The 26,825-nt window shown below is 36.7% G+C and overlaps 1 protein-coding gene across 7 annotated transcripts in view; it reads left to right on the plus strand.

The window, feature by feature from the left end:
• adgrb3 (adhesion G protein-coupled receptor B3) overlaps nucleotides 1–26,825 on the plus strand; it is a 107,546-nt gene that overhangs the window by 38,896 nt on the left and 41,825 nt on the right. For 5 of the 7 annotated variants that reach the window (XM_017412941.3, XM_017412943.3, XM_017412938.3 and 2 more), the window contains 7 exons: nucleotides 9,362–9,472; nucleotides 11,915–12,076; nucleotides 16,791–16,955; nucleotides 17,718–17,882; nucleotides 19,673–19,837; nucleotides 20,373–20,474; nucleotides 26,035–26,141. In XM_017412941.3, coding sequence (XP_017268430.1) covers nucleotides 9,362–9,472; nucleotides 11,915–12,076; nucleotides 16,791–16,955; nucleotides 17,718–17,882; nucleotides 19,673–19,837; nucleotides 20,373–20,474; nucleotides 26,035–26,141 — 977 coding nt within the window. The remainder of the gene's footprint in view (nucleotides 1–9,361; nucleotides 9,473–11,914; nucleotides 12,077–16,790; nucleotides 16,956–17,717; nucleotides 17,883–19,672; nucleotides 19,838–20,372; nucleotides 20,475–26,034; nucleotides 26,142–26,825) is intronic. The other 2 variants (XM_037973546.1, XM_037973547.1) reach the window with 2 other exon arrangements.

A 26,825-nucleotide genomic window follows, 5' to 3' on the forward strand; every position in this document is an offset into this window, starting at 1 on the left:
TCCAGAGCCCACCAGTCTTTTTAACTAAAAGTTTTTCTTGTCCCATTCTAAATCCATGCAGTTTTCTCTCTTATGTTTTCAGTTCTTCTCCTGTACAAATTCTAGGATGCCAACCTTATTTGAAAAGAAAATGATTCTGAGATCATGGAAGATCAGCTTTTTCATTTTGCAGAAAAAAAATAAATCAGTTCATTAATCAACACATTCTTAGAAGCAATGGAATTATAACAAGAACCCACTTTAAAAGTAAAATGCAATTTACTGTATGTCAAGTGTTACTTAGTTTTATGTCTTACTGAAATATCTCAATGCTGCACAGTCAATTCACTGATAGAGCTGGTCATTTCGTCAAAACACTAAACTTAACGTCATCACACAACTCAAGACAAAATCAAATAAAAAAATATAGTGAAAAAGCAATAGTTAAAAAGAATGAATGTACTCTAAAGACTGTATCTTTGTAGTTATAAAGAAATAGTAAAAACAATTACACCGCAGTGTAGCTGTGCATGGCTCTGAAGCTTGTAACCACCATGATTGTTCTGAAGCTCCCAGACTTGGCTTCAGAAATCATTAAAGGACAGTCCTGCTGGGCTGCCGCTGTGCTCCAACTTGTATGAGGACGTTTCAGCATTGCATCTGTGTCCTTGTAATTATTTTGGAGAGTGTATTTGGTTTAACATGAGCTTAGCCAATGAGCCACGACAGGGCATGTTGCAGGCATCTTCCTCATGACTAACTTGCGTATGACACAATGTTCCCTGTGCTGATAGATGCAGGGTGGCAGTCTGAAGCAGCGAGTTTTGCCGCTGCAAAAAGATCAGACATGATTGGTGCTGTGGAGAAGCTGACAGCATGAATTATGAAAGTCTCATTAGGGGCTGTAAGAAATGATTTATCTTGCTACAAAATATGGTCATCCAACCACATTTGTCTCCATAGTTACAGAGTCCATATTGTGTTTTGTTCATTTCATTTCTTAGTTGTATCATTTCCCATTTAGTAGTGAGAGATTTCAATCTAAGTTAAACCTTGACTCTATTAAACAGAAGGTCATTTTCTGGTATGCCAAACAAAATAGCTCAGGAAAGGACAAAGTATGCTCTTTGAAAATTGGCTTCAGTCACAAAGGTGTTAAAAAATGTGTCATGTTTCTCACTTGACAGATGCATTGCTTGGCATGGTGGCGTTGAGCTTGGCAGTGCATGTGACTGTCAGGTTATTTGCTGGGGTTGTGTTTTTCTTTACCGATGCCAAGAGTTGTTGCCATAATTTTCTAGTGTCCAGTAACAGAAGGACTGTAGAAACATGTATCACAAAAGATAATAAGCGTATATTACAAAAGTAAAGGAACGGCATATCCTGCTGGTCAGCAACTGGACAAAATATATATTCCATCAAATGCTGTAAGACTAAAGCTCCAGATTTAAAAACATCTCAGTATTTCATATATTGCAGAAAGAATTATTTCTTTACTATTCATGTAACCTGACTTCTCCCTCTGAAATGGTTTCATTAGTAATCCGCTTCCATCTTTGTTTCTGTCAGTGCACAGTAGTCCTTTCAGTTGTGTCCCTGCAGCCGCCCCACTTTTAGTCATGGGTGGTTCAGCCATGTCCCCCTTTTTTTCTTTCTTTCTTTCCTAATTTCTTTTTCTCTCTCTTTTTCTTTGAAAAGGCTGGTATTTTTTGCAAGTTATAAGCTGCAATCTTGGAATTGCTTTTAGTTTAAAACCTTGCACAGATCCATTTTCTAAATGCATCGTGAAGCTAAAATTAAGGCATGACACATTGTTCAGCAAAGAGTGAATGACAAGGAAATTAGTGTCTTTTATTTGTGGCTATCTCATTTATACCCAAATCGAGGTCTACTTTTCTGAGATTGATAAGCAAGCCCTTGCTTTTAACAACAAACGTGTGTGTTTCTTTTTGTGGTACACATATGGAGGAAATGCAAGGTTTAGATTTTAGAATTTGTACTGAAACTGTGTGAATTTTTACAATTCATTATATACATAAACAAAAGCAGGCTGCTGAAGCTTGTTTGCAGAAGTGTGAGGGAAAAGAGGAGGAATTATCTGCTCACAGCACCCAGCAACAGGGCTTCTTGATGCAGCGCTTTGATAACGTCAGAGCTCCATCTAGGTTGCTTTGTGAGGTACTGCTCAATAACCTTGTAATTTTACATTGTGCTGTAAATTGTCAATGCAATCTCCCGCAGCCACTCATTTGCCAACACATTAGTAATACAAAATATCCTCTTTTCTTAGGAGAGACTGGATTCTGAGCACTCGCCTCACCACTCTCCCTCCATTTTTAGGCAAGTTCACGTGACTTTTCAATGAGGTGCAGTGGCAGTTGCACAGAATTCTAATTTGGCTTCAGTCTCAGTCATTAGGAGAGTCAACAGGAAGCAAACAGATGGCAGAAGGAATATGATGGATAATTGTATGTCTCAGAGGACAATTCGTAATTTGTATCTGATTCTGTGCAACCCCCTCATTTTCTTAATGAGGGACTAATTGAGTATTTTTCATTGGCTCAAGCATATGGTCCCACCAATAGTCAGGGCTTTATATAACAGCAGTAAGAAGATATGTGGAGTATGCCAAAATAAACTTAAGGTTGGACAAACATTTACTACTCATTTTGGAAATGAAAATGTACTCATGTGCCAAAATATGATGGGTTTTTATTACATCATAATCACTATGTCAGTCATTATCATATTTTGTTGTTTCTTTCACTAAATGGAAGGGGTTTTTTTTTGTTTTGTTTTTTTCAGTTTTATCAAAAAACACTGTTTTGCTATTCAGCCTCTAACATGTTTTTGTTAATAAATAAAACATAGAATTAGAATTTCCACTTTGATTTTATGTATTTTTAATGATGTTTATGTAATTTTTGTTTTTAGATTTTCCACTGCTACAAACTTAGCTGCTTTCCTTTAGAATTTGTTTTCTTTATTCCCCTTGCTTTATCAAATAATTTCTGATGTCATTTGTGCCTTTATTCATTTTGTACCTTAACTTTTGTTTAACCCATAATGATAGTTAGGTGTTAATAAGCAAATAAACAACCTCTGTTGGTAGAAACAAACACTTAAAAAAGCATAAACTGTAAAACAGTTGTTTTAACATGTCTGTAATTGTGGTAAATGGTTTTGCAGTAGTTTATTTTTGATATATTTGAAAAACAAACATGGATTTTCTTTATAGATTATGACTTGAACAAGAAAATATATCCAAAAGTGCATCTTTAACTTACTGCCTTACAACGACAAATAAACACAATTTGTCAGCCTCGGTAGCTTAACGTGTGTTGAGTAATGGATCAAAGACAAGCACAGGTTAAGGAGGTATTCCTCTTCCTTGTCTGTCTGGAACATCGTCTCTATTTTCAGGGACTTTACCTTTTCAAAGTGCAGTGGCAATGAAGTGCCTCTCATTAAAACCCGCATTCGTGCCAGTCAGTCAGTCAGGAATGCACGGAAGGCAGTAAGTGAAGCGCCCCTGATAGAAGCTACTCGTAGTGGCTTCTGAGTAAAGGCTCATTTCATGCAAGGTTAGACACATCAGTCATTGGACATGGGGCTGGCTTTTACTGCCTTTCAATAAAATTACACATGGAACGTGTCCACACACTGAGGTAGAACCTGGAAATAAAATGTCTGCTGCTGGATTTTCTGCACCTGGCTCGATCGCCGTCAGTCCGAGCTTAAAATTCCTGGCACACAGTGGATCAAAGCCTCAGCAATGACAATGGTCACAGACCCAAGAAGCTTTCATTTAGTACTTTATGTACTTATTAGTGTGACATTAATTATATCAAGCACAAATATCACAGAATTTATCGTTACTAATTAGCTAAAAGCTTCAGTGAGCTGTGATGGGTAAAAGGAAAGCTTTGAACCAAATTAGGGTCACATACTAGTTTGACTTCTGCACAAAATTTCAGTCCAGCAGCATTCATTAATGCACCTCTATTACACTGTAATTGGTCTGTGAACTATGGCAAATGTTACACTATTACCTCAAATTCTTAGCCATGTTATCCATCTAGTATGTTCTGGTATGCTGAGGTTACAAGTAGGTTGTTGCACCAACATGACCTGTCATTTGAACAGATTAATTTTTTCTTGCATATTGGTCAACATTGTTTATTGTCTTAACTGAATCACAGCTGCCATGGTTGTTTCTGTTAGGTGCACCATCAAAAAACACAGTGTAAAGCTGATTGGAATCATGGAGGTATTTTTTCCCCACTTTCTGGAGCAGCCAGACACGTCTCACAGTACAATCAACTTACAAAGCAGCCTGACTCAAGAGGCAAGCTACTCATTCATTTTAGTTTGCTAAAGTTAAGACAAATGGATTTCTGCTCAAAATAGCCAAACCTCATTTCCCACCTCTTTATTACTCATTTGATTTGTTGATAATCTCTGGCAAGCAGGCAAAACAGCTGCCATTTTAAAGTGATGACACAGCACAGTGACAAAAAGCTGCCTTTGCTTGCAGTTTTTAGGTTGGTTTTTTTTTCATTTCTACAGAAAGTAATTACAAGTTTGATGCTGCAAAGTGTTGGGAGCTTCATCAAGTGCTATTTCTGCTTCTTTATTTAGCAAATTAGAAGCTAAAAATGTACAACAACAAAAAAAAAACGAGACAAGAAAAAGATCTTTCCGATATTTTTTCTACATTTTTAGAACTGTATTCATCTTTATTATTTGAGTGATTTTCTGTCACAGCAGTCAAATATGTTCCATAAATAACTCAAAATGAAAAATCTAATTTTATTGTAAAAAAAAGATTTTTATTGACCAAATTATTTTATTAGCATATTGACAAGTGTTAGCTGCTAATAATCATTGGGAAAAAACACAGGCTGAAACTGAAAAGAACGTTTTTAGGTTACAAACCAGAGCTGGAAACCTTAGAGAAATCATGTTAATATCTCAGAAAGAAACACTGGTTTCATTAGAAATGCAGAAAGGGTAATTAGTTCTCCACTGAGGTGTGGATGTTTTGAGTTTTAATTGTTTGTCACTTGTTTATCACGAAACCTGGCAGGATTTTATGAAACTTTGATGAGAAGGTTACCACAGGATAAAAAATAACGTAGTTAAAGTTTGGTGCTAATGTATAAATTGTTTTTTTTTTTTTTCAGAACTGCAAAAAATTGAATATTGTGCTTTTTAAGAGCTCCTGTTGGCCAGTTTATGCCAAAAGCAATACAAATAAAATACGTCATGTAAATGACTACCATCTGTTTGTTGTATTAGCAGGGTGAAATTTTTAGCCTGCTAGAGGTTTACAAAATAAACAACTGGTAATCCTGCCTGTCTGTGTATCTTTTTTCCCAATAAAAACAGATGGTTGACAGGTTTTTATGTTAATGATGGCCTACATTTGCAATTCAATCTCAATATGTGCACATTCTGCAAGCTACACCATCTTACTATGTATGAGTACTTTTTTAAATGTTCCATGACAAACATTTCCTCGGTTATTCATTCATTTGTAAAATCTGTATTCAAACTAACTGAGCATTGTATACATAATTTGTCATGGCCTTAATTTAAGGCTAAAAAAAACTCTTGTGAAAATAAAGATAGCTGCTTCTTAAGCAAATAAGCTGGGTGTTTTAGGCAAATTTATTCCACAAATCCTTCATAAATGTGTATTTCTGGAAAGAAAGTCTTCTATTCCCCTTTTTGCTCAATCATGTGAAAATAAATGGACACCACCCCAGCTGATAGAAGTCAATTTTAATTCTTAGCCATAAAAACACTTTCTTTCCTAAGGATGCATGGCTGTTAGAGTGCAAGCAAAACAAAGGTAATAAATCACGTTTTTTATTTCACAAAAGCAATGAGAGCTTTTAGTGATGGATTTTTCTGAATGCTTTTGTTTCTCCTATGTTGTTGAGGCATTATGGCTGATGGATATCAATAATAAGTATTCTCTTTAGTTTTGACTGAATGGCAGACACCTCATAAATCTTAAACCTAATTTTCTCTCTAGCACACCATTTAAAAGTTTTGAATACTGGCCAAAACCAGAAGAAATGTTTCTGAGTAATGACGCACGAAATGCATCACCTTTCTGCCTCAGAATGCTCTGTTGTTCTGGCTTGCTTTGACAAACGACAACAGCTTTCATCTGCAGTTATTAAAATTCTGCTTTGTCTCTCATGTTTATCGTTATATGGCCACAGGCCTAGATGCAATCCTTGAAGTTCAATTAAGTCATGCTTCGCAGAACATTTCTGGTGTTCTCTTTTGACATCCTGTTCCTTTTCATTCAACTTTAGGTTTTCTGAAATACAACGCAGAATGATCATCTTGGTTCTGTGGCATCTCCAGTCTCTTAGCATTAAAACTGAGACGTATCGTGCTTCTCTGAATTAGCCTGTTCTAATTTGTGTACCAACAGAGAGAGCGTTTCTTCATATCCTCACGTCCAAACTGATACAGATATAATTACTCAAACGTCTCAAAGCCTGGTTCAGACAGAACATGCTCTGTAATACCAGTTTACCATTCAAATATTTTACCAACTCCACGGTTAATGACAAGTTGCAGCGCTTTTGTTGTTCTGTTCATCATGAGCTGCTTGAGATGGATTAAATTATGTGAGACAGACTGTAATGTCCCAGCTTAATTGACTGAGGTAATCAATGTTGTGCAGAGGCAAATAATTAGGAAAAAAAATAAAGATCAATAATTTTCTGAAGCCAGTATTGTTGTTTACCATTTTAATAAGTATAACAGAAAATAACAGCCTCCAGCTCTACATGTGGTATGTCCTCAACACTGTTGGTATCAAATATTACTGATAGCAAACATAATTAAAATAATTTACATAATTTGACAAGTTAAAATTATGCCAAAATGTGTAATGGGTCCATCATTCTCCAAAATTGACTAATTTAGCTTACGTTTTTTCTTGTCAACAGAAAACTTTGTGTCATTGTTAAATCCCACCAGAAAAGGTGCATTAGTAAAACTGATCCATATTGTTGTGTTTTTTTTAACTTAATAAGTAAACAGAAGAGTCTGAGTTGGACAATTTGACTATTTCTTTGGGACACTGGACATTCAGTGGATTTACATGATTTGGGCCATTTTGCAATCTGGAATCTCTCAGAGAGTAGCAACAATGATACCTTACTTGCTTTGTTAGGTGGTAATCAGACATAAAATTACTCACACAAACAGATGTAGTTTTCAAAAATAGGCATGTTTTCATCACACTGGTGGACATTATGTTAATCAAGGTCTCTCTGAAATGTTGTGGCATTGAAATAACCATATCACTGACTGTTATTCAAACTTCATAGCTCTCTAGTTTTAATTGCAATCGTCCAGGATCCTACAATATATACATTTCAAAATGTTTATTTAACCTAACGTGATATATTTTTGCAACTTGCAAAGGCATTTTGGTATCTTTTTTACCTCTTGAGATTTTATGCATTTTGCACACTTTTTTACACGTAGGGATGCTGAAACAATGCGTAATGTGATGATGTCATATCTACAGGTGAATAGGAGACTGTTTTTGTTTACTTTCACACCTGGAAGATAGCCAAATATAACACACTTTACCTTTGTTTTGGACAAGGCAGATTTATGCAAACATTGTTATGCATTCAGCTTCATTTGAATTAATAAAACCAAAAAAAAAAAGGTGCATACTGAACTTTTTTAGATTTTCATCAGAGGTGGAAACATTCAGGCTGAGTCAATAAAGCAGTGTTTTTATTTTGCAACAGTAAAAAAAGTGAAAGTTTCATGATTGAGGACACCATTGAGTACAGCATGAAACACTGTAGGAGATAGCATGTCAAAAGTATCTACAGCAGTTAACTCGGCTGACAGGACTGAGTATTAGTTTAACTGCCTGCTGTTTGTCTTTTTTTGAGGACAGAGTTCACACTGTGCTTTCAGCTTAATTTCAGCAAAACAGATGTGGACAGAATCAAATCAGACTAAAACACCTTTGAACATGCTTTTGAAGCTTACTTTGTGCATTCATAGTCCTGAAGATGCCTATCAGCATCAAAAAGGCTGTGATGTTTGTTTCTACCTGCGGCTTCTCCCCTCCTTTCATTATACCCTTTTAATAATCTTATTTTGTATGCAAACACAAACACTTTCTTGGTGCTATTCTGGGATGTGATATTGTTTAACTGTAGCTGAACCCTCAGTGACTTTTTTTCTACTTTACCCATGCAACATGTTTGTTGATAGTCTTATAATGCCACTTATCTGGTCAGACCTCTGTGCTTTTTTTTGTCGGGACTGGATAGTTAGCTATAAAATCCCCAACCTTCTATGCATCATGGTGAAATCAGATGAGATGACAGATTCCCTGTATATTCTTCTCTGAAGGTCAGTCTTCATAAGCTCTCAGCTTCTTTTAGAGATGGTAGAACACTCAAGTTACAAATTGAATTAAAAGTGATGGTTTTAAACATCCCCATCATTGGCTGATGCATTGTATTGTCTAATGTACTAACATAAGTTATGTGTGGATCTGTTGTTAATGCATCACCTGTATCACCAATTTGCAAATGATAAAATCATCTCCATAGGCTCACACTGTCAGAAGTAATGCTAGTTTTAAATCTAATAAAAAATTTGCATGAGCTATTTAAGCAATGATTAGTGTGTGAGATTTACTTCAAGCAGCTGGTGCAAAATCCAAATGCCAATTTCTAGCATCACTTTTCTCAGTGTTGGAGCACTGTACTCATTGTGTCTTTGTTCCTTTGTGGGAAACAAAGAGAACATGCATTGTAATGTATACAGCTCAGAATACATTTGCATAAAGCTGACAAAAAGTTTGGGCATGGTCAATCAAAACAAAATGAAACAAAGATGTCAACTTACTGAGGAAGCCGTGGATCAATCACATGTTATGTCCATGACCCCCTCCTTTGTGGCTTTCTGATGGCTTACACATTTTTTACTTTCATTTATTTATTTATTTATTTTATTAGGGGTGTGCAGGAGGGTGGGCGGGGAGGGTTGGGGCTGTCCGGTAAGATGCTAAAGTTTTACAAACAAATGTGAAACTTCTTGCATGTTTGCTATGTGTCTACACTGTGCTTTCAAGCTCAATTAATATTTCCAACTCACCCTAAAAAAAATTGTTGCATTGTTCTATGCCTTAGACAGAAGGACAAAAGTATACAGTATTAAAAAAAATCAAAGAAAAAAAAAATCTTGTGTGGTCTTTGTTTCTAGCCATGTACTTCAGTTGCTTCAAACATCCTGAAAACAGAATGTAATAAGCTTTTGTTCTAAGATTATGTTTAAGCCTAGCTTTCATATGAACCTCTATTTTGTCCCATAGAATATGGAATGATCGGAGAGCATACAGTAAAAAGTCAGCGGCCAAGATCAGTTCATGACACAAAGGCCCTGCAGGAGCAAGCTGAATCTGCTAAATTTATGGCACAAACTGGTAATGCAATAGTTATGTTTCTTTATTTTGTTAACTAAACTTAATTTCATCATGCATGCTCTCTCTCTCTCTTGTACTGCACTTCTCAAGTGGAAATGTTTTGCATTATTACTATTATTATTATTATTATTTCTACCCATTCCCAAATCCCATATATAAATAAGGAAGATAAATTTTTCATTTCTCCATGAGTATTTACTTTGAACTTCGAGCCTAATTGGGTTTTGTGCGTCTGTTTGTTTTATTGTCTTATAGTGAGGTGACAAGTGGATTACTCATGCAGCATTTTTCAGAGAACATTAATTAAACAGCAGTTCAAAACTAAGGGACTGATGTAATTAATGATTTTCTCCAAGACGTGATAAATGAAATGTCATTCGTTGAAAAACCCACCCCTTCAGCCCAAATTAAAACACTTTTAAAGAGTGAGCTGATAGATGCTGCCCTTAGAAGTAAAATGAAGTGTAGCATCCAATAAATTATAAGAGACTTAAAAAAAAATCTAAATTCATATGTCTCTTACATCATGCCAACCTATGCATTTCTAATCTAATTAGAACTAAATAAAGTCAATGCAAATTGAATCTAAATGTTTTTATTTATTTTTTATTATTTTGCTTAATTTAAGTAAGATTATTTCTCAGTGGGTGGGTTTAGATCTAGCTGCTACTGAGATGTTTTTTATTCTTTATTTTCAGTTGTGGGAAATGTTTTATTTTTTTTATTTATTTTCCATGTGTTGTTCCATTTATATTGATGTCATGGTTTGAAAAAGTTGTTTTTTTCCATTACATTTTTTTTTCATTTATGGAACATACATTTGATACACACATGCCTGTACTAATATCTACTCATTAACATCTCTTCTCTCCATTCACCCTAGGTATGTTGTTTCCTTGTTAAGTCGCCTTGCCGTGCCTTTCTGTTTCTCATTCTCAGACAATTTACCCTCCCTATAATGCCTCATTGACCAAATTGATCCACCTTTCAGTCTATTTTATGATCTCAAAAATTAAAGGCAGGGTTAAGATCCTATTTGCCTGAATTTGTGTCCTGTGAAACATCTTTGAAGCATATTTTTGTTTTAAAATTCTGACCTAATTTGATGGCTACCAATGACATAAATGTATTCAGAGCTGCAACTGAAAGAATATTCATCTCTGTGTTAAATTATTTCTCTAATACATTAAGCCTCAAAGAAAATGAATACTTCACCTGGGGGTTTAACATAATCAAACATCAATTATTTGGTGACTACTCTTAAGAAATAATTTGTTCACATATTTCTCATCAAATAACATATTCGTTTTGCATTTAGGTTATCACTTCAATACCTCATCGCCACTTATGGATTTATTTAGCATTTCATGGCTTTTTCTATAATTTAAAACTATGAAAGCTGAGAGGCTCAATGCTGTTATTTTTTACAATTAAACCTTTATTCAACTCAAAATACATCCTTTACTTTACTACCATGCTGACAAATTATACATTGTTACTTTGGACAAAGTCTGCATGTGGAGTTAAATACCTGCAAAGTTATGCAGACTCAAAACCCTTATCCATGGAAACAGAATTTGACCACATTCTAAGGTTTAAACATGACTAGTAATGTTTATTCCCTAGCATTTACAATCACATTTTGATTATACTTAGCACAGTTTGTTTTAAGTTAAACACACATGAAATGGCTGTGATTTGTTAAAAAAAGGTACATTTTTCATTTCACTCCAATCCATGTAAGTTATATGGTCATGATACAGTTAAAAAAAACTAAAGGCAAATGCAATATTTTCTTTTATGTTGTCATAGGAACTAGATGGTTCACTGCAGAGAAAAAAAAATCACATCTAAGCCCTCTTTCTGAACTAACACCCATTAAATTCCATTTTATTTTTTTGCGGATGTTGTCTTTCTTGCATGTCACCATGCTCTTAAAGATTTTTCTTTAGAGTGATTTTCCCACTTTTTGGTTTCACAGTATGCATGCATTTTATTTTAAATGAAGTGAAACAGTTAGATGTAATCTTGATGTCTACTGTTACGCCTTCTCTGTGATCTTTGCATAAATACACATTAAGTTTGTTGTGGAAAGGCTGATTAATTTACACATCTCTCCAACACTGTAAACATCATTAACGCAACTACTTTCAATGATTGCAGTCACAAAAAAAAAACACTCCTGTGCTGCACACAAAATTCAATCAGGAGTCAGATAACATGAGCTGCAGAAAGTATTCATCAAAGATCACATTAAGGTAGCATAGACTGTAAAATAGTGGTCTTGTAAATTTTTAGGTCCGCACCTAACCCCCAACGTGACTCATGTTGGCCCCTCCCAACTTTACTCAATCCTGCCAAACTTGCCCCACCCCAGCCCCATGAGCCGTGCTGCAGGACCCTATTGCTGCATTTAACTAGTGTCACCCTTCTCCCACACAGGTGAATCAGGTGCAGAGGAGTGGTCCCAGTGGAGCTCATGCTCTGTAACATGCGGTCAAGGGTCGCAGGTGCGAACAAGAACATGTGTCTCATCACACGGAATACACTGCATCGGCCCTTTAAGAGAATCAAGGGTTTGCAATAACACTGCCCCTTGTCCAGGTAGTGTTAGCCGCAGATTCTTGAATATTATTGTTTTGCTCTTTTGCTGTTTATATGGGAGGAAATGTGTTTTTCTTTTCTTTACTAAAAATTGAATGTGTCTATTTAGGGATGTTACTGTCTTTACAGCTATAATATTGAATCTAATTCTTCCTTTCTTTGAGGTTATTTTGTAATTGTTGTTTTGTTTTTTTCATTGCCACTTTTGTGTTTTCCATATCATATAACTGTAAAGCAACTCATCAGCAACTAAATGGTTTCATGACATGTGGATCTGCATGGAGCTTGGGGAACCATAGATACTGATATCGTCAGTGTCATTTCCTTGAAGGTCAACTGTGCATTTTAAAATAGCTTGGCAGTGTTTCTTCAAAACACGCTGGAAGGCATTTCATCATAAACCCATGATGGCATGGCAGATGAGTCACTGGTAGCCAGGTATCAAAATCGGAAGCTTTTCTGACTGGAAACTGCAGCATGCCGATGCTTGTTAGCATGCATCCAAAAGGAAAAGCAAGTCTCCATGTCACTATTATTCATTTCTGGAATTGTTTACACAGAAAAATAAGTAGATTTAGTAATGAAATTCTGCACTCATGTTCAGTCAAGATATTTGATGATGCTGATAAGTGTAGTGCTTTTGTGACCGCATCCCTCACACACAAGTAATTAGTATGATTAAAAAAAGAAATGCTGCAAGCTGCACCCTCTGAAAGCCTGATCTCTGGTGTATCATACTTCATTTTTAGATATGGCATGTGTAAGTGGAAGTTTTTAAAAGGGTCAATCACTTACTGAATGTGAACTCTGAAAGCAAGACGGAGGATGAGTCATTTTAAAAGAGTCACCAGTTTCCGTTCCTTATTGGTCAGTAATATTTACCATTGAATAGCACAGAATCACATTTTTCTCAGGAAAATAAAAACAAATGGAAAAAAAGAACAGTGAGCTCATTTTAAGGATCAAAACTGAATTCACTATTGTTCCTGATATACACTTAGATCTGTTGACAGGCATGGCATGGCTAACTGTGGATCCAGAACATTAATTTGCATATTAATTCTTAAAAACACCAGTCTCTGTGTCACTGAAACAAACTCAAAAGCATGTTATGATTTAGGTCAGAAGGAAAGTGGTTTAAAAATAGCAATGTGCATTAGTCTTTTTTTATTTCTTATTTATTCAGTTGTTTCATAGATGTTTAGTTCAACCTTTTATGTACCACGGTCTTGTTGTTAAATTGTTTGTAATATCTGGCAAGTAAGTTATTTTTTTGGCTTTTTTATATTAAAAATCAAGACCTTATATTTCCCCCCATCTGTTCCTAAATTACAGTTGATAAACATGTTGGACTAACAGCCACAGCAGGAGACTGGGACAAATAAATCCAGCCTGGCAAGCTGTATATACTTTATTATCCAGTAAGGCAGACAGATCAATTGGCTTTCTTTAGGCTGTCTGCAGTACGTCTGGATGGAAACAGCACCTCCAAAAAACAGTATACATGATGACATATAGCTTTTATTCTAAAAGGAGCCTTACCTTCTATTTAGCAGGTGAAAACAGCAACATCATTGGTGAACACTGCAGCCTGAGATCAAGCATGCCGCTAGAAATCCTGGGCCTCCACTAAACCTCTGATGCCGTTTTCAACACAATGCATCTGCCAAAATACATTTCTGCTTCATGAAAAATCTCCTTTGAATCACTAGCCCCCTTTAGAACTGAACCAACCTTGCCTTTCTGCCTTTGAATTTTAGTCAGTTTGTTCTGCAGAAGAAGAGCAGCCCAGGAATTTGGAATTTATCTGCCTTTTTTATTTTTGCAGAATCTATGTACAATACCAACATGTCCAAATACAAGAATAATGTTGAGTTCTGACATTTGGAGCATAGATGAAGACATGTTGAGGTCGACAGCAGAATTCCATGTTGCTCTGAGTAAATATTAAGCCCTATTTTATCTAAACAGGATTTGTTTCTCAATACTCAAACAAAGAACAATTAAAACTGATCTAATGCAGATATGAGAAACGTGGCAATTAAATATTTTGCCAAATGGCGCTAAACATTCAAAAACTGTAGCCTAACTTTTTTTATGTGAGAATTTCTGTAACAAAATATAAATGTTTGGAGAGGTTTTAGAAGCTATGACTGAGCCTAACCTTTGATTTGGAATAGTAAGATGGAGCACAGCTAGCTTTACCTTTTTCAGATGTCAGTAACAAAAAGAACTGGAGGGTTCACACCAATCAACTGAGAACAAAGTGACACTAGATGTAGACTTTTTCACAAAGACTAGTTGGAGGTTTAAAATGTTGTTAATGATTGGATATCTTAATTTCATGTTTGTTTATCTAGTTGTTATTTATTGAATAAATAACAATCTTTGTAAAATGAAAGTTTTTGTTTTATGACTTATTTTTTTTAATGTCTTTGCTAAGTGCTTTTAGGCTAATTATGCACAGTTGGTTACCAGCAGCAGCAATAATAATAAAAAAAGGCATTTAGAAAAAGAAAAAAACATGAAGAGGATAAGAAACATAAAACCTTTTAGTAAATAATAATAATAATAATAATAATAATAATAATAATAATAATAATAATAATAATAATAATAATAATAATAATAATAAGAAGAAGAAGAAGAAGAAGAAGAAGAAGAAGAAGAATAGTTATTATTATTATAATTAATACTGAACTCTTATTTAAACAAAGTCTTTTAATTTTAAAGTATGCATTAGGAGTCAGGATCTAAATTAAATCACCCTTGCCACATGGACAAAATAAACATTTATTGCATTTTCAGTGGAAGCTACTTTAAACAGAACTAGAACTAAGAGACATTTTGTGAAGCTAACAGTTTAATGGGTAAATATAAAATCAAATTTACCACAATTTGATCGTAATATCTTCATTTTAATTTAATCTTTTTGTTTACGATCTTGTGCTGGTCCAAAAATATTCTTGTAGCGCATCACAGGCGCTCATGGCTCATGATCATGGCTGTAGTTCAGAGAAGAAAAACACAAAGAAGCTCAATCCTATTTCATCAGCTAGCTGTGGTGACTGCCTGCTTTGAACCCTAAATTTTCAAAGTAAATGCTTCAGCCACCAGGGGACACTTAGCTAAGAGCATCAAAGCAGCACCTAAAGGCAGAGGTTGGGACCGACGGTAGCTTGCCTTATGGCCAACTACATACCTGATCCCAAGATCCAATAAGATTCAAATGTTGTGCTTCATGACCTCAAAGCCTCTGCACAAGCTGTGGAAAATGACCCTTTGAAGGAAGAATCATCAGCTCCCTGTGGACAAAGCTGTCAGATTTCTTAGTTCTTAAGCCCTATTTGCAGTTAAAAGATGATAAAAGGCCAATGGATATGTTGAGTTTACCTCAAACTTTCATCAATTTTACCCTTTTTTCCTCAGTGTTGAAACACCTGAAAATGTGTATGCCCAGCTGCATCAACATCTTCCTGTCAATCCCTTTGCAGTTTTCTGTGTGCCAGCATAGCTCAGCAAAAGATGGGCAAATTTAAAGTATTTTGTGAATGCCATATATCTGCAGAATATGAAAACTAATGTGACTAACCCAACAGTGCCTTAAAATAAATTTTGAGTCTTAATTTTATCAGTGAATACACTTTATTGACTTGATTAAGAAGTCAACTGTAGCATCATATAATTAATCAGAGGTTAATCTTTTACACCTTGAAAAATGTGGGTTGCATTATTGCAAGTGCCAGGCAAAACAGGAGGTGTTTCACTTCTGCCTGCCTCTCAGATTTCCATATTTTCCTTTCCAAAGTAGAACTTTGAGCCAAATGCAAATATTCTCTGCAGTTTTGTGAAAATCCACCATCTGTCAGCCTAAACACAGTTGTGCTTACACACCAACCAAGAGGCAACAAGAATGTTGTCCTTCAATGGCTTTTGTTCACATGTTGGTTCTAAGTCTTACAATAAAAAAATGTGTTTTTTAAAATGCAGTCAGGGGTAGAAGGTGACTAATTTATCTAGAACTCTAAGTAAGAAATTAGCTAGTAAATGATGATTAGACAGCAAAATAAAAGAGTCAAAGTAAGCCAAATGAATACCACAGTGCTTCTGATGAAATAAAAAATGATACATGCTTTCTATAAGATACACTTTCTATCTGATTTGACTGGCCTGATATTTACTTTGGATAGGTATCACTTTCCAAAAATGTTAAATGTGGACTGCTATTCAAAGGTCTGGAAACAAGTTAGGGGTTGTGACTCATGCTTATTCCACGATTTCTGTATGGACAGATTCCTAGAACTGGTGTCAGGTCACATTTGTCTGACAGTCCACTCCTAGTAGACACCCATCCACCCATACAACCAGGAAGACTCAACCTGAAAGAAACAACCTGTTCTGTTGTGTAGAAACATTCATGCAAGACTATTATTTATTTATTTCATTCTTTAGCTTCCCTGTTGAACGGTGCATTGGTTGTGGATTATTTCTGGTAATTGTGCATGTGATAAATACTTAGAGGAGACTGGTACCAGTGGCTGAGACTTAGCGTCGCCCCGCACTGTCTATGTGTTCAGTGTTTCACTAACATGTTGCTAAATATTGTGATTGATTTGATTTCGTTTCTGGCTCAGTGCTGTTTGTGAGTGGTTTCTTTATGCTGTAAAAGAGCCTGAGACATTGGTTAGGCCTGACGCCTTTTCTGTGCCCGCAGTACACGGTGTATGGGAGGAGTGGTCACCGTGGAGCCTGTGCTCATTCACGTGTGGCCGGGGTCACCGCACTAGGACTAGGATGTGTGCTCCTCCCCAACATGGAGGCAGGGCCTGTGAAGGACCTGAGACCCAGTCTAAGCTTTGCAACATAGCCCTATGCCCAGGTATCATGCACCTGCTCTGTAAATTTATTTAAGAGCAATTAGCTCTAAAACCACGAAGACAAGAAAACTGTGAACCTAATTCCTAAATTTAAAGAATTTCTTCCTCATAATGGTTGCAATTTAGCATTTATAGAAACCACTATTCAATGCAATATTACAAGGTAAGTAAAATAAAATGAATTTATGCAGGATTTGCCCTGCATTTAAGTGTGCTTACACATTAATATGGTTTAAGAAGCCCTGTTGAGAGTGAATACAGTAATACTGACATCAAAATCACTTACATGCAATTGCTTATGAATGGTAAGCAGATTAGAGATGATGAGGTTTTGCACACAGTGAACGTTAGCTGTGCTCTGGAAGCAGACTCAATGGAAACCCCTCAGTTCCTGATACTCACCCCCTGGTCAGTCAGGGAGGCAGCTAACAAACAGTTTCTGTTGTTAATAAAACTCCATTACATCTTTACAGGAAAATTTTTTTAATGTGAAGACACTGCTTCTTTTTCTTACTCTTTATTTGCCGTCGGCTAATTCTAAAAAATTCAAGCTTGTAAGATAAGAACTAAGTGGAAACATAACCACAGTACAGTTCCCTAAAACAGACAAGTATTCATGTGATATTTTGCTCTCCAGTTAATATCTGTGTTATTGGCTTTTAGTTTGAGAGAGAATAGAAATCTGAATATCTCCTCCTGTTTGTGTCTGCCCTCTTTTACCCTTCACTTGGGACGTGCTTGTTGGGTTGTGGTTGGTGCCTCAGTGGACGGACAGTGGCAGGAGTGGAGCTCTTGGAGCGATTGCTCGGTGACCTGTGCCAATGGCACTCAGCAGAGGACCAGGCAGTGCTCAGCAGCCGCCCATGGGGGATCTGAGTGTCGCGGTCACTGGGCAGAAAGCAGAGAGTGCCATAATCCTGACTGTACAGGTAAAAAATCCTGAGCCTCTTGATTCATTTTCCGCATCCACGCCCAGGTGGAAACAAGAAGAGACGAGACAAACTCATCCCATATTCTCATTTTTAATTCTTTCATCATTTCTACAATCATTATTAGACAATAGTGATAACAAGTTGAGGTTGAACATTTAGCATTGTTTTAGCCAGCATGCACATGCTTATTTTGCTCAGTTAAAATCCCTGATAGCACCATTCAAAGCTCCATCATAAGAATCCAGAATCATGTTTAAGACTATTGCCTATCAACTGGATTTGAAATATCCACTTAGATATAGTGTGTGCCTTTCACATAAGTCAGTATCAGCTGCCCAAACTGTCTGCCGACATCATAGTTGCATTAGATGCTCAAAGACATCAGCTTAATGGTCTCGATCAGGCTTTGAATTGTCTGATCATGTGAAGGGTCTGAGCTCTCTCATAATCTCCTGATGCAATTTCAACTGAAGCAGCGTAAAACAGCAAGATTGCCATGCTGCATTTGACTCCTGTGTGTGTGGATGTGTGTAAGTGTGTGTAGCATGTTCTATGCATGATTGAGTCTAAAATGGGATTTCAGTCAACCAATCTTGTTCTCTTTTTGACCCATGAGACAGCAATAACTGCTCACAGATTCATAAGTTCAATTTGTGCCAATCATGATGATGAAGAAGAAGCTGTTGTCTGCCTCTGAGTGAGACGCTACATTGTACAATTTTTTCATTTAATGAGGCCTGCCTCTTTAGCAATTCTTATGTGTTCCCAAAGTCAGGAGATCAAACATTATGTAGTCAAAAGACTCTAAGACATTATTAACAAGTCAGTATAATGGCCATGATTGCTGGAAGAATTGTTTTGACAAAGAGTTCAAGGCCAACAGAATGCATGCTTTTCAGAACCAGACCAATAGCTTTTTAAATAATTTAGTGCACTAAAATGGCAATAGCCATTTTTTTGTGGACAAAAGTAACAGAATAGATTAAACTCAAATAACTGCCAAATACATACAATAAAGGCCTGTGCAGGATTTCAATTCAGTGTTATGTGTTTCGAGATTGAAAGAATTTATCTTGGAGCGCTGGCACAATGAGCTCTTTGAAGCACATGAGAATGCATCTGTTTGAGGAATCAGCTGCTCTGCTGTGGGCTGAGGCATCACTGTGTACTGGGGTTTGATCAGTGTCTCGTGGATAGTTTTAGGCAACAGGTCACAATAGTTTCTGTTTGCCTCTCTTCTGGAAGCAATCCTGACAGAAGTTAGTTGTAGGACATGAAATGTGGCCATATTTGTGAAGGAAGGGATAAGTGGAGGATGTGTTTCCTCCTCATAAGGTGCTTTTTGTTCAGACAAGGGCATGTGATTAACTATATTGCCGAAGGGGATTTTTTTTTTCTTTTCTTTTTGCTCTAGCTGTGTTCATTACAAGGGCATAAAATGCGATGCTGGTTTTGAGAACCTCAGCATAAATGTCTTTTAATATTGGCAAAGTGATGTGACTAATAGAGCAGCTTCTTTAACCATGAAATACAAAAACTACTTATCATTCAATGTAATCTTCATTTTTGGGATATTGCCAACAAGCTGCATCTAAAAAACCACACTTAAAGGAGGAATAAATCAAAAATATATTTTAGAAATGACACACACATTAAAGCCCTAATGGCATAAAATAAAATCGTGTGATCAATGGTTTTAGTCGATATTCAGTTTTTTCTCTCTTTCTGTCCCTATCTCGTTTTTCTGAGAGTATCTGTTTTTTTACTGTTATTGATTCTTGTTTTAGCTAATGGCCAGTGGAACCCTTGGGGTCCGTGGAGTGGCTGCTCGAAGTCCTGCGATGGTGGATGGCAGAGACGAGCCCGAGTGTGTCAGGGGGCAGCGGTGACTGGGCAACAGTGTGACGGATCCGGGGAAGAAGTACGAAAGTGCAGTGACCAACGCTGCCCAGGTGAGTCAGAGGAAATAACAGGGTGTAAGACAGAACAGCCATGAAGTAGCGGAGTGAATATGGGTAGATAATTATCTTTGTGGAGTGGCTGACGTGGCTTGTTATACAAGATAAGATAATGCAGAATCTGAAGAGGAGATGCAGATAAGATGGAGTGGATGACAGAGCATGAATATGTTGTAATGCATTAAGGACATAATGAGAAATAGAAAAATCATCGCAAAACATCTCTTTTTGAAGTGCGGTCCCTTATTACTTCTATTCTAGCAAGTAAAATAAAAATCCACAAAAATAACATCAAAACCGTTTTTAACGATGTGGCACCTACACTCACAAAAGCTGCAATTTAAGAAGGGCTTACACGTTATCGTAATCCTTAAATTACATGCTTGTATTCACTGACACTGTACAGCTTTGATCTCCTATATTTCCATACCTCCTCGTATGAAGTATGAAGAAATTGTTGCATCATGTTGGAAATACTGAAAAGCTTTTTGCATTGCTTTAGCATCACTTGTATCGTTTTGCTCTCCAGCACCGTATGAGATTTGTCCAGAGGACTATGCAATGTCAATGGTTTGGAGACGGACCCCTTCGGGGGAGCTTGCCTTTAACAGATGCCCACCCAATGCCACAGGTAAGAACAAAAACAACTGTTTTTTTGTTTGTTTGTTACATATCAGTCATTGTTCTCCTAAACAGTATTTTTGTTTTCTGTTTTTTAAATTACAATTTATGCTGCGTTCCCATCACCTAGGAAGTTGGAATTTGGCTCTGGGAATGAATCAATTTAATCAGTTTTGGCTGCAATTTAGAAAACCAGTAGGATTTGCTCTTTGCTGTGCTTAGTGACCAGGCTAACTACCATTAGGAAGTCAGTTCAATAACAATGTATTTTTCTGTATTCAAGCATTCAAACACTGTAGCAACATGCTCACTAAGAGAGGTTGTATATTCTGTTTATATTGTATATATTTTATATTTTTGTAACTAATTTATTGAGATACAAACTAAAAAAGTAAACATATCGTTAATTACTGGTAGCCATGTTGAATTTTGAGGCCTGAACTGATTAAAAATCCCCAATTTGGAATGGTTTTTTATTTACTCATTTATTTGTTTATTTGGGAGGTTCCAGTTCATTTCCCTGACTTGGAACTTGAAATTTTTGACTTCCAACTACAAAGGGAACTCATCTTTAGTAGAAAAGAAAAAAAAAACAGTTTGCATTGGCTATGAAAAGAACATAACATTTCCCAATACAATAATGTAATAAAATAACCTAAATTTGGCTTTTTTTCAGAAACTAGTTACTGGACTTACTTTGATTTTTGCAATGGTTTCAATTGCAACTGAACAGTAATAAAATTACAGCAATTTTGCTTTATTATTATAATTTTTTTTCTTGTTTTACCACATATGAACATTTAAGTATTAGATGAAAATCAAGGTTAGCTCAAGAGGCAAAGGGTTCAGTCGGAAGGTCACTGGTTTGAATCCCAACTCCCCCAGTCTCCATGCCAGCCCACCGTACACGGCTCTACCCTGTTTCCAGGTGCTTTTCATTCACAAGTCCCTTTAGATTAAAACATCTGCCATTTTTTTGTAACATCACTATAGTTATATACCAGCAGAATGTGTTTCTCCATCTAAAAAGAGAGCATACATCCTTTCTATATGCAGTGATGTTATTTCGGGCTGCACCTGTCAGCCCACAGCCTGTACAGTTGATGGAAAAAGTGGTTAATTGTGATACCAAAGGCATTGTTAAAGGTTAAAGAAAGCCATACTCAGATCTGTTATCAAAACACGGAGCAGAGGCAATAATAGGTGGACTGAGAGGAGAGCATTAGAACGGAGGAAGCGTACTCTGTGACGGGGGAGACTAAAGCTCTTTAAAGGAGAGGAAGGAGGGAGAAAGCAGGGAGATGATAAAAAGGCATGCAACCTCTGATAAATCTGCTGTGATACAGGTTACTTTTGTTCTTGCTGAAGGTCAGCCTGGTAACAAACATGCAACAGGAAAAACAGGGGCTGTTGAATGCTGAGGTTGTACGCTGACATTTCTTCCACAAGCATAAAATAGTGCACTGGTAAACTTGTAGCAAAACCTGCTGTTATTCACAGATGGCTCACCTGCGGCAAAGTTAAGCAGAGGAAGATTTACTACAATGACATTAACTTTTTGGCTTGGCATTAGTTTTATAGCTAATAACGGTGTGACACTGTGGTGCTATTTCCAGCTTGCAGTGAGGAAGAGCATTTAGTTATTTGTGTGATGTTGCTGGAAACATAAGGCTTTTACATAATAATTACATGCATAATATGTAAATATAAATATATTAAGAGGCAAGGCCAGAGAGAGAGTAACACTTCAACCCTGAGCAGGATTTAATTATTTTGCCTTAATTTCTTTACAAAATTAAAGGAATCTATTTCCACTGTCACTTTTTATACCAGAATTTTAGACTAAGATCGCCTTATGATGAGAAGGAGGGGGATTGTAGCCATTTTGGGTTAAACATAAAATAATTTTATGTGCAATCTTATGTGATACTATAAGTTTCATTAAAATTTGTCCAGTAGTTCAAGAAATATTTTGATAACAGACATGCACAGACACAGGCAAAAACATTATCTTCCACCTTTGTCTTTTGGTGGCGAGCAATGAAAATGCAATTTATAAAACATTAGCACTCTGTTCTTTGTGATAAGAAAAGTTGAACTGTCCACAAAGAACAGTCTGCATGAAATAAGAATATCAGGGTTTTACTTTGCAAGAGAACCACACAATTCCTCACTGGTATTGTGATGAAGTGTAAAATAAGAGCAAGAAGACATATTTCATGTTTTAAGCACAGCGCCTCTGCTTGTCAAAGCAAGTGCAGAGCACAAGAAAAAGATCATGACAGACAATAGGTAAGGTCAGGTCAAGTTTATTTGTAAAGCCGTTTATCACACTTCTGGTGCCGGCAGGTTTCTCAGGGCCCACATTATGAAACCATAAATGAAAACAGCACAACCTTTGATCTGCAATAAGATCAAACTCAAATCCTCAGTGAGAAAACTGTGAAAGCGCAGATAGTTTGTCTTCCAGGTCAGTCTGATATGCAACGGCTGCCGGTAGCAAAGATGAAATATCAGCAAAAGAAAATGTGTAACATGAATGTTGTACGGACAAAGCATCCAAATGTGCCAGGGCGCTTCAGCACCTACTCAGCCGTTGTCACTGTCATCATGAAGGTCATCACAGGAAGAGTGCAGGGCCATCAGCACCGCCTTGGTGATCATGGACGACAACTGCCATCAGAGGCAGGAGGGAAGGAGAAGATTGGAAGGCAAACACAGGCAGCAGAAGAATTTGTTCATGTTGTGTTAGTCAAAGAAAGATTTATGAATTGCACATCGTGTTTTGTGCATGTATAACCTGGATTACCATGTGTGAAGTAAAACAAAGCAGAACAAGAATAAAAAAACATGAATAGATTTAGGTATGCATAAAAATAGTTGCATCATTCACTGTATATTAAAATGTAATAATTATTGCACTTAATTATAACTAACTGCTATAATTGTAATTATATAATAATAAAAGTTTGATTCAGTTCTACAAAAGCTCATTTCAGAGCATTTATATGTGTCCCGTAGCTCTAACTTCTCAGCTGACAAGTTCTGATTTACCCTTTTGTCTTGAAGAGGAATAAAATTCGTCTTTAATGGGCCCCATGTTCAGGATGCTGTAATAGCAGACGGTGACAGGTCAACGCCTCAGTGAAAAGCAGCCTTGGACTTGATCAAGCACATTTTCACTGACCTATATTTCATTCTCAGCCTACTGTACACACTTCACCGATGATGCAAGGACAGAAGACTTATTAGTGAGGAATCACAGTCAAGGTCTTAAGTTTCCATCACTGACCTCCTGTGATCCCATAATCAACATGTAGCAAAGCAACAAGAGATCCATTTTTAAAATAACATCTTAGCATTCCTTGAAGGAATGCATATCACGCTCTTCCACAACAGAGTTTTAGACAAAATCATCTAATGTTCAGAAATGACAGAATTACTGTGTCGCTACTTTGGTGAAACTTTGAAAATAACATTATGTGCAAATTCATGGGGTATTGCCAGATGACATGCTCAAAGAATGTGTTGTGAATGACTCTCAGGTAATACCACACTAAATTTTAGCTCTATATATGTGAAATTGCCTGTGTTATAGCAATTTCTGTGACAGCTAGTGTTGACTAGCTCTGACAGCCATCTGAAATTGAATTAGGTCCAAAAGTTAATGAGTTGTAGATGTAAATCAAATAAATACTTTCTGATAGTTTCATTAAAATATGTTTAGTAATTCAGGAGATATTTTGCTAACAGACAACCAGGGTTGACTCCAACAGTTAATGCTAAAGTTTTTAGCCAAAATCACAATAAATAGCACTTACAGTATATGTTGTAAATGTCTCTCAGCTGCTATCACACCAAATTTAGGCACAGTGTCTGTAAATTGATTGTGGTACAGCCATTTTGCATTTTTAAATACCGCATGTCTGTGGCAGCCATTTTGAATTGGGTTAGAATCAAGACTAAGCAGCTGTATGTATAATTTACATTCAATGATTACTTTCTGCAAGTTTCATTAAAGTTTAGCTTTTCTGTCATTTATGGCATTCACCTTTTGACAGAGATAATGATTGTTAGAGAGAGAGTACTATAAGAACACAGGATGTGCAGTAAGAGGTTTCATTATGTACATAGTAAAAATCTTGTTTTAGTTCTGATTGTGACATAGAATAACTTTAACTTTGTGTAATTTGTTGCTTTTTGCTATTGCTGAATTAACAGAAGTGCAAAGTCATACAGCTGAGTTTTAATGTAAAAACAAGTTACAAGTTAAATACTTGTAACTTGTGAACTACATCAATTATTGTTATACAACTCCGTTTTACTGCTGATCAAATATTTTGTCATACTGTGGCAAATATATTAAATTCATTTTATGTCTTTTGAGTCATCAGTATGCATTTTAATTTCAAGCAGTTCTTGTGTGCAACCTTGTCAAACTTCTTTGTGTCTTGTTGCCAATTCCTTCTAAGTAAAGGATGCTGCCTTCCTCAGTTAACAGCAACATTTAGGAGCCAAAAACACTGAATAAATACCTAATTTCCAGGTATATCAAGCTGTCATAAGATGCATTTACTGCCAACTTCTTTGGGCCACGGGGCCTGAACGTACTGCTGGTACCGTAACATGGAGCACCCAAGTGGAGCCAGTTTGGAGGGCGACAGATGCTCAGTGCAGTGTGAAGCAGTAGGCCTCTGCTGATGCCTTGTGGGCTGGCTCATGGTGCTGCATTGATGCTCCCAGCACATAGTCAGGCTTTTTTTTTGTGCACTCACAGCTTCAGCAAATATCTCCAAGTTGTAGCCATGGAAAGGGTGGGTGTTGGAGGTGTGGTTTGGATCCTGTTCTCTCTGTGTGCGTTAGTGTGTGAAAGCCAGAGACAGAGAGAAAAGAGGAGATAGTAAAGAGTTTATGTGAAGCATGGATGCCAGGGGAAATGTTTTGTACTGTGGGAGTTTTCCTTTAGGATGTGAAGCACCTGTGCTGGAGAAGCAAGGTGATGTGTGAAGTGCACTCCAAGGGATATTGGACTCTTATGTTGGCTGTAAATGGCAAAGTGGGTGGATATTGGGTAGTTCTTCTCTTTCTGGATCACTGTTTAAATGCCTGACAGCTATCACAACTAAGCTGCTGCCATGTTTGAGCTAAAAACCGTGAGCCGTATCAACACTGCACGCAAAGCACACATTAAAGGCCTTGGGACTGTGCAGAATAAACCAGTTTTCTTCAAAATGTCATTAATTCCTATTATTCTCCTCCTATGAAAATATGCTTAAAGTTTAACACAAACCTTAATGGGCAGCATAAGATTTTGAAGTTAAGGGAAAAATAAATGGACAAAGGAGAAAGCATAAGCCTCTCACTAAAACAATTATTTCTCTCTCTTCTTTTGTCCTACCCCTTTCCACTCTACTTCATCTGCCTTTCTTTTCCCCTGTCCTTTGGTCTTAATCCCCTCCACCCCCACCTCTTTTTTTTTAATGTTCTCTGTGCCGACTCATCTCTACTCTCATCCCTCCCTCACTGATTCTCCTCTCCAAATCTGTCGCTGTCTCCCTCCCCTCTCACAGGCACCACTAGTCGACGCTGCTCTTTGGATCACCGCGGCATGGCCTTCTGGGAGCAGCCCAGCTATGCTCGATGCATAACAAACGAATTCAGATACTTGCAGCAATCAGTAGGTGCAAAGTCAGCTTCCTCTCACAGCCTCTGTATCCAGTGTATCATAAATTACCTCCCTAGTGTTTTCTCCACCCCACTCTTACCCCCCACTCTCATCACACCCATAGCCAACGATTAACCGCCTTCAATAGAGGAGCAAATTAAAATACAGATTTGGCCATATTCTCTTTTTAATGAATGGGCATCATCAAATCTTTAAACTGTTTGATTTATAGATCCTGGCGTGTTCTCATCTGGATCTTTGTTTTAGAGTCTCCAAAAAGATTGGGCTAATTGCATTCCCTGTTTAATATGATCCTCTGTAATAAATTATGATTGCATTTTTAAGCATTGATACAGAATAAAAACAGGTAATAAAAATTCAGGAAAATTCAATAAGTCAACCACCTTTTTGCAAAAAAATATGGTCTTTTGAACCAAGTGAACTTTGTCTTTGTGTGTATCTTTTCTTTTTTAGATTTAGTTTTTAATTGGTGGAAGTCTAAATATATTATATTGTACTGTTTATAAGAAGTGTTGACTTTATTGTGTTTTTCTCCTGGCTTTAGAATAAGAAATTTTCATAACACCCCTCCAATCACAGTTGAAAACAAAATGATTTACAAAGACCGAGATAGCACATACAGTTCTGCACCTGTGATCGCGTATTTATGGACATAATTCCAGTGCAATGATGTGA

This window comes from Kryptolebias marmoratus, linkage group LG22 (genome assembly GCF_001649575.2).
Source record: "Kryptolebias marmoratus isolate JLee-2015 linkage group LG22, ASM164957v2, whole genome shotgun sequence".
Taxonomy (NCBI): Eukaryota; Metazoa; Chordata; class Actinopteri; order Cyprinodontiformes; family Rivulidae; genus Kryptolebias; species Kryptolebias marmoratus.